The sequence below is a fragment of the Athene cunicularia genome (genome assembly GCF_003259725.1).
Source record: "Athene cunicularia isolate RWA chromosome 1 unlocalized genomic scaffold, athCun1 chr1_part1, whole genome shotgun sequence".
Taxonomy (NCBI): Eukaryota; Metazoa; Chordata; class Aves; order Strigiformes; family Strigidae; genus Athene; species Athene cunicularia.
The window spans coordinates 97,332,197-97,346,324 of record NW_020799091.1 but is presented as its reverse complement, the minus strand read 5'-3'; the positions used below and the strand labels follow the sequence as shown (position 1 = coordinate 97,346,324).

General features: G+C 39.8%; 1 protein-coding gene across 4 annotated transcripts in view; it reads left to right on the top strand.

The window, feature by feature from the left end:
• Positions 1-13,876, top strand: part of DOP1B (DOP1 leucine zipper like protein B) — a 48,698-nt gene extending 34,822 nt beyond the window's left edge. Inside the window, exons 24-36 of one of the 4 annotated variants that reach the window (XM_026857392.1) lie at positions 563-667; positions 756-822; positions 1,892-2,033; positions 2,415-2,497; positions 2,725-2,834; positions 8,750-8,896; positions 9,374-9,435; positions 9,919-10,047; positions 10,560-10,696; positions 11,045-11,100; positions 11,532-11,681; positions 12,137-12,266; positions 12,943-13,876. In XM_026857392.1, coding sequence (XP_026713193.1) covers positions 563-667; positions 756-822; positions 1,892-2,033; positions 2,415-2,497; positions 2,725-2,834; positions 8,750-8,896; positions 9,374-9,435; positions 9,919-10,047; positions 10,560-10,696; positions 11,045-11,100; positions 11,532-11,681; positions 12,137-12,266; positions 12,943-13,200 — 1,576 coding nt within the window. In that variant the 3' untranslated portion in view covers positions 13,201-13,876. Of the gene's footprint in view, positions 1-562; positions 668-755; positions 823-1,891; positions 2,034-2,414; positions 2,498-2,724; positions 2,835-2,920; positions 6,806-8,749; positions 8,897-9,373; positions 9,436-9,918; positions 10,048-10,559; positions 10,697-11,044; positions 11,101-11,531; positions 11,682-12,136; positions 12,267-12,942 lie in introns of those variants that run through there. The other 3 variants (XM_026857401.1, XR_003399287.1, XM_026857415.1) reach the window with 3 other exon arrangements.
• The last annotated feature ends 252 nt before the right edge of the window (positions 13,877-14,128 follow it).

Here is a 14,128-nt window from a genome sequence, read left to right as displayed (position 1 = left end):
TCTCATGAGCAAGATACTTCATAATTTCTTATGATCTTTCTTTGTATCAGTTCTGTGCTGCAGATGAATGGATAGAAAACTTTTAAATTAACAAAACTGCTATGGCTGCAGTCTGTGCTGGACAGGTAGTGGTCAGGCAGCTGATTGGAAATATTCCTTTGATCAAAACTCTTCTTCACATACTTGGCTTTTCTCATATGGAAGCCTTATATGAGACTGTACAATATACTGTATATGATAAGCTATGGAGATAAAGTAAGCTGGCATACAGTGGAGTGGTTAACTAAACTATTCCTTTACAACCCCTTAAGACCCAGCACTCTTACAGTGCTGGCTGGCATGCTGCATGTGCTGCTGGCATTTACTGCTGTATGAACATTCCTTGTGCTGCCGGATATTTATACCATGTTGTTGGATCAGTTAGGACGGGGCAGGTTCTAAAGAACTGATCTTGATGGAAGCTTTTAGGCCACTAAGTTACCCACATATGGGTTTTTTTGTTTTTTTCCTTAACTCTAACTTCAGACTTGGGTGCGGTTTGGGTTTTTTTTTTTTTTGGCAGACTGCCTGTCTCAGCCTTGCAGGAGAACTTCCAGTCCTTATTAGGACTTCTCAAAGAGTCTGTGCAGTTGAACTTGGCTCCTCCTGGACACTTTCTCCTTCTCAGGTACTGCATAAGAAAGAAAGAAAGAGGTTTATAGTCATTGAGTAGACCTGTCCAATTACTAACTTGGAGTGAATTCATTTTTCCACAGTACTCTGAATGACTTTGTGACTAGGACACCTACTATAGAAAACAAAAAAGACCAAAAAGACTTGCAGGTACAGTGTATACATGTATTCCTTTTAGTTCATAAATATGGCACTGTACATTTAAGTAAAAGTGGAGATGGCCTGATCTGTACTTTGTATCTGAATTTACATGTGCTTTTAGAATGTATAAATGTGCATCCACGCTGGTAAATATGGGAGACTCAGATATGAGAGACATGATGCACAGAATGTCTCTAACAAACTTTTGTCAAAAATGCATGAAATCACAGTGGTAACTATGGCTTTTTCAAAGCTGTTTTCCTTGGGTAATTTTATGATTTTTCTCAGAATTTAAATCATAACACAAGTGTGATGTCATGAGTTCATATCATATGTGTAAGTATTGAAATCTCAAAGCTATCTAGGAAAATTAGTAGGTTAATTACCCTTGAAGCTTATAGCTGCATTTGGCAATGTAAATTACTGTCAGCTCACCTTTTAGGTAAAGAAGGAGTGGCGTAGAGCAGGACTCTTCCTATGCCTAAGCACTACCCACATGGGTGGTTTTGGCTCTGAGCCAATGTAATTGCTACCTATGAGGTGAGACAGTGTTATGGTTACTTTAGTGTGCCAACAGAGAAATTAAATTTCCACTTCTGCTTCAGAGACTGGCCAGCAAAATTATAATATTAATTAAAAGACAGTTTTGCCATCTTATCATCTTACCGCCTCTTCACAAGTAACTTCTGCTTTGCTTTGGATACTTGAGGTTTGGTTTCCTTAGGGTGACTGGCTGATCATGTCTTTGACAGATGACAGCTAATGTGTGGCAGGACTGATGCCCAGTTGATACTGTGTTAGCGGTAAGGGCTTACATGGGAAATCATGACTAAAACCTCCATGATAAGCTAATTTAAAGTTTTTCCTTCTCATTCTCTTGTCTGTTCTTATTTGAAGTGAGCAGTAGTTGGTTATCTTGAGAGCACAGATAGTTAAATCAGAGAAGTATTTATGTTTCTAAGAGATAGAAGTGCCTACTTGTGATCCTCCTGACATGTTCCATATAAAAAGGACTTCACTGTATTGACCGAGTGATGATAGCTTTCAAGTGACACCACATTGTCTTTTTATGTTATAGGAGGTGACTCAAAAAATCTTGGAGGCTGTAGGGACTATTGCAGGTTCTTCTCTGGAACAGACTAGCTGGCTGAGCCGGAACTTAGAAGTGAAAGCTCAGCCTCAGATTTTACCAGATGACTTCAGCATTGAAGATGTGAATGGTAATGTGGTTTTGTCTGACTTTCCACCACTTTTTTTCTTCTGCTTAAGTCAGTGAAGATTACAAGGTGTTTGGTAGTGTGTGGTTTGCATAAGAAGGGAGTAATACAGACAAAAAGTAAAACCAAAAGTATGCATTATCCTTCAGTGTCAATCTAAGCAGGTTGTGTATAATACAGAGGAAAACATATTGCAGGTGCATGCAATACATGTGACAGAACAGCATGGGGCATGAGTTATATCATTGTGGTAACATGCCCAGAAGCATTTCACTGTAATACCAATATGCAAATAACAGTTCTGTTTGGAAAGAAAAGTATCAAACAGCAAAATTTAAACATATCTTGTCTGAAAGGAAAACTAAATGATTTTGCCTCTTTTAGATACCTCAGTGGCACCATCTTCAATGGTTTCTGCCTCTGCTCCTTCAATATACAGTGTCCAAGCTCTTTCTCTCCTTGCAGAAGTAAGTAGGAACAGTTTTGTAGTTGCTGCTTTCATCAGTGGGGTGGTATTTGTTGGTATTATTGAGCAGAGTAATACATAGGCTTGCCTGGTAGATTAAATGGGAGCTTATATCTTTATTGTGACATCCCATATGCACACACATTCTAGCCAGAGGTATGGCATGCTTTCCCTTTTTGTCAGAAATAGCAACTGAAGGTTTAAAGAGACATTCTTTTCATTTTTAAGGTTCTTGCTTCTCTTTTGGACATGGTTTACCGGAGCGACGAGAAGGAGAAAGCTGTGCCATTGATTTCACGTTTGCTTTATTATGTGTTTCCTTATCTACGCAATCACAGGTGACTTCTCTCTCTGCACATGTGCTTTTTCTTACATCTGATTTTTTTGACCACACTGTAAGACTTTTTTTTCTTCTTCTTCTCAGGAGTGCTTAATAGCCATGGGGAATTGTAAGAGTTGGACACCTGAGATATAAAATCTCACATAAATAATTTTCTAATTTAGTTGCTAACTGTATAGGACAGAGAAGCATGTTCTCCCCTTCCTGTACCATATAGTTGATCTTTTGCCTTAGGAAAAAAAGTCTCATTTTATTCTCATTAACAAGTGAAAATTTTCTCAAGGAAGGCCAACTTCCTTTACAAACCTTAGCCCTGTAAAGCTCCTGTGCTCAGACGCTGCTGTCTTGAATCATACAACAGAAGAGCTTCTCTCTCCACTCACTGTGGAAGACCTAAGGAGTGAGGCACAGTTAGTTAAAATAAAGCTCTGGGAATATGTTTCACCACTCTCTTCCTGCTGTTCACACACACAGGCCTCCCAACTGGAAGAGCACAGGTAATGAGCATAACTAATTGATATTTAGGCCGGTAGGATTTTGTAACAATTATTTCACCGAATTGCTAGCTGAAGAGTCGCTGAGCCTGTCAGCTGTTCTAAATTCTCTGTGCCTTAGTTTTCTGGTGAACTTACAGCTTGAATGATGAGCCGTTCTCCGTAGTAGGGTAATACAAAACTTCCCTTTTGGGAGGATTATCTTACATATTCAATAAGTTTATGCTAATAATACTAAATCCCTTCTTGTCGTAGACATCTAAGAGTAGTCTGTCAACCCTGCCATACCACATGTTTGCAGCATTAGAGACATTGCCATGTTCTGCATTAAATTGTGGTTTTGTGCTTTTAGAGTGTTTTTCCTGAGCATTCTTTTTCCTGCAATAGATGATCAGAATTCAGGATAATACTTGGTGACTATGTTAACATTAGCAATTTGATTAGAGCAGTAGTGTAGTTTTGAAGTGAATCTCTTGATTTGTCTCCATTTATTAAAAGCTGGTTCGGTACGCCAGGTGGTTTTAGTGCATGAACTAAATTCCTTTTGGAGGAAGCTAATAGAAGCTCCTATACAAAAGTGACCCATCAAGGCTCGCTAATTCCTGACTGCACTGCTGTGAGGAGATCTTGCTCATACATACCAGACGTGCCAGCAGAAGCCTATCAGACTTGGGACATCCTAAAGCTGTTCTTGTGAGCCAAGTTATCCTGCCCTACTGCTTCTGTCTACTGCGGGCTCTTAGCTGTTCACTGCAACTGATACCAGTCTTTCTGCTGCTTCTTCCTTACCCTTCTGGGTTTCTTCTGACACATCATCCCTTGCTACTTTAACTGCCCTGTTGCCTTTCTCCACTGCTGAATGCTATTGCTTTTACTGTCCTTTACTGTCATTGCTTTTCAATTTCTGCCAATTCTGCCAACCTTTTCTGCCTGTTGGGGAAGAAGGGTGACAAGGAAACAGTGCCACTGCTGAGTCTTTTCTGTGACGTGACCAAAAGTTTGTTGGTAGTCTGGACGAAGACCAGAACAGCAATCGGAGATAAGGAACCTCTCAGTAGACATGTATCCATTGCAGAAAGCTGGAAGAAATCTTTAAGTACCTGCTCACCACCAAGCCTGCAGTCCATTTCAACTCAAGTCTGAGGATCACCATGCAGTAGTATGTAGAGGGGTGCATACTGTCCCTGAACCCTACAGGACAATCTGGACAGGGGCACATCCATGGACCGTTTTCATCCACAAACTCCTTTCCACACCACAGCTGGCTTCAGGAGAGCTGTTGGTTAAAACCCAGGTATGTGTACAGATGTTCATTTTAATGGTGACTTTGTGAGTGAATTAATTAATGCTTTCATTTTTGGTGGAAATTAAGGTATTTTGTTCAGAGCAGTAGCATAGCTCTATGGATCATTGCTTTGACCACAAAGGTTGCTTTGTCTTTAGAAGAAGTTGCCCTGGGACCATGAGATGTGATACAAATCTTGCATGTATCAGTCACCTGTGTCAGAAACCATGGGTTCTGCCCATGGGCCTGCCTCGGGCCAGGCCAGGGGTCAGCTGTGTGCACAGCAACTGGGGATAATGCAGCCCCCTCCAGGCTTCTGCGATAAGAGCATGCTGCCAGGGTCTTATCCCCACCAGGCAGGGCAGGCTGATGGTCTGGTGTTGGCAGCGTTTATTCAGAGCATAAAGCAGTCTCTTAACTGAGGATCCATGGAGTTTTGTGGTGACACTCAATTTGCCTTGCATACAAATAAGCCAGAAATATCACTGTCTGTCCCACTGTTGCCCAGGCACTGGCAGTGGGCATCAATAATGCAGTCTCACCTGCGAGGCTTTGACTCCACAGGACACAAAGTGTGGTACTGTGCCCTTGTCCCTGGTTGTGGCAGACAGCCTCCTGTAGGCACTCAGCTGAGGCCGTGCATCTCCTATGGTTTTAGGAGTAAAAGGGACACTGTCACATCTGCTGACATGTCATTGCCGCTCACAGAGCTCTGAATCCCTGGCATGTCCTAACCTTATCCAGCAAACTTCTGTGTTGGGGCATTCTGAGTATTGACTGCAGGTGGAGGGACAGCCCACACTGTTGCGTGTGTCTCCTCAAGCACACAGCCCTAGGTTATTCCTTGGTCTGGGCAGGCAGGAGCATGGCATGGAGCACATTGAGAACACACACTGACAGGAGGTCCTCTCTGTGCTCAAAAGCTTTAACCTTGGCTCCTTGAAGAAAACCAGAAGCTAGGAGGAGAAAGGCCACAGGCAAGAAACTATCGTGTATCCTAAAAGGCACTGATGGGTTTGTTGTTCTCTCCTCCACAGAGTCCTGCGAGGAGGAAGTTGCAGCAGATGTCACTCCACCTTGTTCCCATGCTGCTGTGGGCAGGAGGCAGTATGCACCCCACGGGGCTACCTTTTAGCACCCAGAGACCAAGAGAGCACTTCAGAGAGAGGAACATGATGAAGGCTGTAGTGGAAAGGCATCTGCAGGATGCTGAGCATGACTGACATGGCTCACATGATACCCAACTGGCAAAAGCCTGGGAGCAGGAGGCTCTGAAGAGATGGGAGAAGGACAGCCCCAGCAGGAGGACCACTGAACTATCTTCCCTGGTGGTGGTGGTTACTGGGCACTTGCTGGGAGAAGCAGCTCTGCCTGCTGCATGGCTGATGGCTGGGTGGACAGCAGAGCCCCCATTTTCCATGTGTGCAAGTCAGGTTGGGTGAGATCTAGTAAGAGGCATGGAGACTATAAAGCCCTTTCCTGCCCTCTCCTTTCCCACCAGCATTGTGCTAGTTTGGCCTTGTGGGCCAAATTCTGTTAATTATGTGTCTTTATGGACCCTGTTGGCCCACATGGGAACATACATAGTTGTGTTTATCCTCTCCTCTTTTTCCATTCTAATAAGGTATGAGCTGTATTTCCCCCAGGAACTGAAATCTGTTGTTGTTTGAGCTTTGTGACAGCTAGAAACAGATGTTTAGCTATAGGTGTTTCTCCCATCTAGGTTTTTGGCCTTAACTTAAAGCTCCCCTTTCTGTGTATGTTAGGTAATGGAAAGAGGCTGAGGGATGGGGCAGCAGAACACTGAACAGGTGACAGGAGCCATCATGAAGTAGAAAGAGTGCAGTAACTCCCTACACTGCCTATTTTTTCAGCCAAAAGCATAGGTATGAGAGAGATAGATGATATCCTCTGTCAGCTGAACAGTATAACCCCTTTCCCACAGGAACAGGAGGAGGGAGAGGAGAATGTTTCCTTTCTGTGTGGGTTTCCTTCTATCTTATCAGCTGGTCCTGCTTCCTCAGCCTTCCTCATGCATCCCTCCCCCTGGTTTCTCCCAGTGCTATTCACAGATCTCTTAGAAGGCAAATCCTCCTTTTTCTAGCAGTTCTCTGCTAAGTGGCAGGAAACAACCCTCTCCTTCCTTTTCCTGCTTGCCCCCAGTTCTGCTTATCTGAGTTGTAGCTGTTCCTGCTGGCTGCCTCCTTTTGGCTACTACATTTTTCTGAGCAGACCAATCTATACAGAGGTGTGGGAGAGCATCATCCACAGCTCACGGGGGTCAGGGAGGGAAGGAGGATTGTCTCAAGCATTATTAGGTCACAGTCAAAACCGTGAGCTGATATGCAGCAAAGAGGGAAAAAAAGGTATAGAGAGTCAGGGAAGATATAAACCAGAGTAATCAAGCATGCCTAAATGGGATGATGGGTAGTGTGTCGCTGGGAACTGAGCAAGTAAAGCCAGCAAGCCTCAGGGTGCAGCAGGGGTTGAAGACATTTCCATGCTCCCTCTCAAGGAGGACGGATTAAAAATGATGCAGAGAAATTTTGGGAAGCCACTCTTTTCTATTCATTATATTTGTGCATTTTTCATTGTATCTACTGCAATGTCTTCTGCCCACTTCAACCCTAACCAAGTCAGTCAGATTCTTGATCTACTGAGTGTATATACCATCGTGCACATGTATCTGATATCCTCACCATTTGCAGAAGATACGGAAAAGCCTGCATACAGACACCACTGAAAACGTTTCTGGAATGCTGTCATCACCCTGCTGTGCTGGGCCTGCTGCAAGCCAGCAGCTGCAAGCCAAACATTCATTCCATCTCTGCCCTGTGTGTGGAAATGCACAGTTAAAATTGGCATGGGCACCACTGCTGTCAGGATGTGACCTGGCACGGGGATAAATGACGACTTCTGCAATGCAAATGGAGATCTGAATGCCAGGAGTCAGCTGGCTTTTTTTTTTTTTTTTTCCTTGAAAGGATTATACTACCATTCCCTTCATTCTGACAGATGGTTGAAAAGACATAAGCGTCAGAGTCCTCATGAAGTTGCTGAGATGCCTACAGATGTCCCTTGATGATTCTTCAGTGTCAGCCTGGCAAGGCCAGCAGTCCATGTGAGCTGTATAGCCATAACCATAGTGAGATGGTTACTGGTTAAGAATGTGAAGCCTTCATCAGGACCAAAGATGTGCTGGATGATTTTCATGTTACTCATATGTGCTCCTCAGCAGTTGGACTATAACCTCCAATACTGTCTTCATGCCCCTGTCCTCCCCAGCTTGGCAGGAGCTTGGTTGCAGGGCTGTGCAAAAAATCAATATAGCCTCCCCCTTGAAAACACAGAGGCTGCTGAAGCCTTCTGTGAAGGTGTGGTGCCACCTCACAACAGAGGACCTTGACAGCATCCCTTCTCAACCAAAAGTCACATTCCTGCCAGTTTGAGCACCACCTCACCAATCTGAAACCTTTTTTCAGCCATGGGCAAAGCAGTTACTGTAGCAAGGATTTGTAGCAGGATGCTGCTTGGCATCTGTCTTCAGTGAAACTGAGGTGCCAGAGGACAAGCAACAGTTCATGCAGTCTCTTCACCTTGCTCCTACCAGTTTTGACTTGAGCCCTGTGCTCCTTTCCTACTGTGCCTTGCAGAGCATTGTGTCCAGATTTGTGGTGGGATGATGCATAGGGCAGCACAAGGAGAAAAAGGCTTATTTGTGAGATTTTTATACAGAAGATGACATGAGAACTGATGCATGTTATCTGAATGACACATGAAGTCTAGTGTGGTACCTTCCAAAGGGGGCTGCTGATGAGAATTCAAAGCTTATTGGAAACTTTATTTTGGGGAAATTTTTAACTACATCTGTAGTGGAGACAGGCAATACTGTGGTACATCTAATCTGAAAATATCTCTCCAAACCAGGTATACTGAAAATGTGAGGAGTTTCTGCACAAACTCTTTTGATCTACTCGTCTGCTGCTGCTCCAAGTTACGAGCTAATGTAGACATAGCCTATTACTGAGAGAATTTGGTTAGAAGTTCTGGGGAATCCCGGAGTTAATTTTCTGGTTACATAAACTTCACTTTAAAAAAAAATATATATTTATCACTATTGTTCTCTTCCCCCAGTGCCTACAACATTCCGAGTTTTCGTGCTGGTGCTCAGTTGCTCAGCTCATTGAGTGGATATGCCTATACCAAGCGAGCATGGAAAAAGGAAGTTGTTGAGTTGTATATGGATCCAGCTTTCTTCCAGATGGACACTTCATGCACTCAGTAAGACATGAGATTGCAGCACTCCAAGATTCTATTCTAAATTTGCAAAGAAAGGCTTTAAGGGAGAATGGCTAATATTGGAAAGAAAATTCTGTTTAGCACTTACAGAATGTAATAATGATAAAAATGGGTCTCAACAACTAACTAGTAAATGCAGTAAAAACTAGTAAAAGCACTGATGTTTTCATTATACTGCAGAAGAATAAACTTGTCTCATGCTGATACTCCCCTTAGTGATTAGGGAGCTGCATACAGTAGAGCTGGAGGACCTAGAATGCAGTGTGAGTTAAACCAGATATTGAATATCATATTGAATGCCCTTGAATGTCATACTGAATGTCATACTGAATGCCAATGTATACTGAATACCATTTGGAAACTGTTTCCTTGTACGAAATATTTGACCAAAATATTTTCTGAGGTGAATCTATACCAAACCTTTCTCTGGTTACCTAATTCCTTCTATATCTTATTCAGCTGGAGATCCATTATTGATCATCTTCTAACACATGAGAAAACTATGTTTAAAGATTTGATGAGTAAGTATCAGCTTCTGATAACTTATTTCTACATTCATTTGAAATTATTTGCATTTGAGCTATTGGGTACATTTTTAATATACTAAAGTATCAATAAAATGCAGACAATGTATTTGCATAATGGAGTATGTTGCCAACTTTATTCACAGCTAAAAGCTGTGCTAAGTTAATTCTGTATTTTGGACACATCTAAAACACCCCATAAGTATTTTTGTTCTAGAAATGCTAATTCTAGAACTCCTGCATTCACATTTTGCTATGATTTTAAGTTGCCGAATTGTGACATCATTGGAGCTGCAGTGCTTGTCTCATATGTAATTTTTCTGCTAGTGTGAGCAGATCTGGATCAACACCAATTTATTATTCCAATTAGTAGGCCTAAAGAGAGTTTTTCTTTTCAAAATATTTCTGGACATGGGAATTATTTTCAGCCCAAAACACAAGAAGTCTTTATAGGGTAGGTAATTCTTATCTCTGTTACAGATATGCAGAGCAGCGCCTTAAAACTCTACCCAAGTTTTGAGCAAAAAGCAATGTTGTTAAAGCGGCAAGCTTTTGCTGTCTTTAGTGGAGAGATTGATCAGTATCATCTCTATCTTCCCTTAATACAAGGTAAGATTTTTAATTTCACCTATTTTTTTTCAGCTGTAACACATATATAAATTGTGTAAGAAAGGAATGTCACCTGTTTTCCAATACATACTTCAATTTTTTAAAAGTTTTTAACAAAATTTATGATGCTGTGAATCTCTGAATTCTAACAAATAAATAATCTCATTAAGAGGGACACAGGAATCTGGGTTTCAAAGCCTTTGGTCTGGAAATATAACTGGAAACATGATTATTTTATAGCAGTCTTCCAGACACTCTTGGACTGTTGTTGTTCTCCTTACCTGTCAGTTTTGACAAAATTTTGCCCAATTTAAAATCACCATGTCTACAGACTTTTTCTGAATCATAGTTTTGTTAATAGAGTGCAAGGGACTCAACCCAAAACTGGTGATAAAGCACAAATTTTGTTTTGCCACCTTCTACAATTTTATTTTCTGAAACAACACATGTCTAGGAAAATACTACTCTTTTTTGTTTGGTCAGGTTTTTTACCTTTGTAATGTTTATTTCAGAACGATTGACTGAGAACCTCCGTGTTGGGCAGACTTCTATAGTTGCTGCACAGATGTTTCTCTTCTTCAGGGTTCTTTTGTTAAGGATTTCTCCTCAGCATCTAACCTCATTGTGGCCAATCATGGTAACTGAATTGGTAAGGAATAAGTAGTTATTTGAAACAAATTAGTTTGTGTTTTGTCCTTTTTCACCTTTTTCTTCCTCCCAAATACACCCCTTGTTTGAAAAAGGAAATTTTTGCGTAGTTTCGCAGTAGGCTTATAATTTGGGAAAACAATTAACATTGTCATTAAGAATTACCTTGATTAATTTTGTTCTTGTTGTTACTGTAATCTATTGCATGATTTGTTAATTTGTGGCAAGTCATAAGTGTAAATAAAGAGTCCTTACGTATTAAGTTCCTTATACTACGTGGAGCATATCTTTTTTGTGATTGAGTTGTATGAACATTTCAGCATCCCATAAATAATTTATTTCTTTAAAGATTCAGACATTTCTACAGCTGGAAGAAGATTTAACTGAAGAAGATGAACCATCAAAGTAAGAATTAGCATTTGTCTGATAGAAAACTTGGGAAACCTGTTAATGATTGTGCTTGTTCGCTATCTGCAATTTTTTATTCACTTAATTAATTAATTCTCTGGGATAGCGAAGAGACAGTGGGATAGCTAAAATAGCAATATGTTAAAAAATATAAGTATCATTTATTAATTGCATACAAAAATAGAAGAGGTGCTAAGTCAGCATTTGAATATTTTAACATGTTGCCATTAAAAAAAAAATTTAGATTACTTTTTCTTCTAACAGCCTTTTATATTAATCATAGTACTCATGCAGAATAAAAATAGGTTTTGTTGTGCATAAGTTCAAGTGCTCATTTGTGCAAATGTGTCCATTTCTCTTTTGGAGAATGAAAAACATTTAGTGGTTTTATGTTTTAATGGTATGTTTCTTAATTGTAACTAACACAGGAGCAACAGCAAAATAAGCAAACAGAAAGTCTCAGGTGATGGCAGTGGATCTGACATACAGCAGAATGAGTTGTCCTTGTATTTATCAGCTTGTAAATTTTTGGACACAGCACTTTCATTTCCACCTGACAGGATGCAGTTGTTTCAAATGTAAGTCCTCTAATTACTTACCTGTTCTCCAGGTTGTTACCATTCTTATCCTTTAAAGTAATTCCACGTCGATTTTCTTCTAGACTTAATTTTGCCATCAGAAGTGCAAATGCTGATACTTAAGACAAACGTAATTTGGGGCATTTGTCAGCGTAGGAGGATTTCACCATCCTTATTAGGAGGTTCTCTAACCTGGAAAAACTTGGAGAAAATGAAGACAGAGACTGTTCTTTGTTTTCCTTTTGCACACACTCGGGATTATTTTTGAGCCAGTTGCATTTAAATACTGACATGATAGTAACCTCCTTGTTCATTAAGTTTGGCTCTAGTAGTAGCATAAAATTGTAGTTATGACAGCTCTTTCTGTAAACAAACCAGTGCTCTACTAAACTATGTATGATCCAAACAAGGATTTTTATTGCCTGTCTTCTTATTAAGTAATCCATTTGTTTCAGGTACAAATGGGCGTTTGTCCCAGAGGTGGACACAGAGTCATCTACTGTGACCTCTCATCTGGTAGAAAATCACCAGGAATGCAAACCACACATTATAAGAATCATGGATCTGCTGAAGATGAAATACGGGGTAAAAAAGCATGCTTCATTTAATTTTATTTTTTTTTTAAATCCATTAACCTAATATCTTGTCACTTGTTCAGAAAAGTAAGTTAGACAGGAGGTTTTCAGATATTCTAATAAAATTCACGAGGCTTTTAGAAATTATCTGCCTGCTTTCACATACATGTCTTGAAGGTGTCAGATTGCTTTTGGGTGTGAGGGAACAACCGGCAGTTTTCCTGTTGTTCCCTTAAATCTGCCCTCAACCATCCTGTGAAAACAATTTATCTCAGACAGGACCAGTATTTATAAAAAAGAGCATGATGTACTTTGTCAAAAAAGTTTACCATAATAGTGCTTTAAATTACCATTAAGGTTTCATATTAATTCTTCCAGAAAAGGAAATAGGAGCATTAGTGTTTATCAGAGATATCTTTGTATTCTGTTGTTGTTTGATACCTAATTCTGAAGGCTAGTTCAAATTTGCAGTCTTCTGAACTTGTGAGACTTTGATTTAATGGAACCTTGTATCCAAATATAGAAGTAACTCGGTATACCATCTCTACCATTTATATTGTGATACAGTTGTAGGCTGTGGATCTCCTAGTATGAAAAAAGTGCATAAGTACAGGGTTCAGACAAGCCATAACAACATTGTTTCTTCATTCAAAACCTTCAGTAAATCCCTGTTTGTTTGTTTACAGGAAACAAACAACACGGACGGAATTTCCAAGAAGCACAAATTTCCTCTTTTGAACTTCCACTCTATATCTAGCATCACCCAGCTTATGCCCTTCTTCAAGACTCTCTGTTGTGCATTTACAACAAGCAGGAGTGAATCCCAGAATTCACATACTTCTGCATCTCTCTCTGTGGACTATGTTGGCAGTAATGGCATAAAGATCTTGCAACAGCTTGAAGAAAGTGTCGAATGTGACTTCCTTGAAAACATGGAAAGTTAAGCCACAGGTCAGACAGTTGGCTCGTGGTGAATAAATAGCAAAAAAAAGGGAAAACTTTACTGAAATTCTCTTCTTTTTTCCCCAGTTTTGAAACTACATTTTGGGTTTTCTTCCTGCACTTGTGGAGTGCTCTTCAATAATCCAAGCTTCTGAGTTGGTGTTAAAAAGCAGGATTCTTCAGTTCCTGTGGGGGAAACAAAAAAGTACAGTTTAGTGGTAATTTATCATAGTTAACTGTATTCTTTTACTTGTTTTCAATGTGAAGGATTAAAGAGATTTTGTAAATAAAGGAAGAATATTTTTGACTTGGTGAAAGTAGCAACTGTACCATTTATCCAATAACTTCTCAAGTAAGTATTTTAAACTGCTTTTGGAACTATGTTCTAAAAGTAAATTTAAGAGAAAGCTAATATTGCATGTCAGTGTACAGTCAGTTTGCATATAAGCCATTTCCTGAGGTTAGAGCCTGCTTCTACTTCTCTTTTCTTTAACTTCTCCTAAAACTTACCAGCTTCTATACAAATCACCTGAATTTCAAACAGATATATTTTATAAGTCTTAGCATTGTGCAAATAACTGCAGACTTACCATGTTTGTAATTTCAACTCTGTACTATAATAGCATTCTTCAGGATTAGTGATTCCTAAATAAAAGACAAACATGCATAAAAGACAAACCTATGCACTAACATTTTGTAATTTCCATTACTTGAGGTGTTCTTATTTTAATTAATTGACTAAAAATATTCTAATTCAGTTTTTCTAATTAAAAAACTTCTTTCAGAGACTAAGGTCACTTTGCAACTTCTGAAATATGACTAAAGATAATTCTGTAAATATATAAATTACTGTGTACCAACAGCCTAATTAAAATGAAAATAAAACTATTTTTTTTAAAGAACACTTTTTATAGAAAAGAATGTATTTGA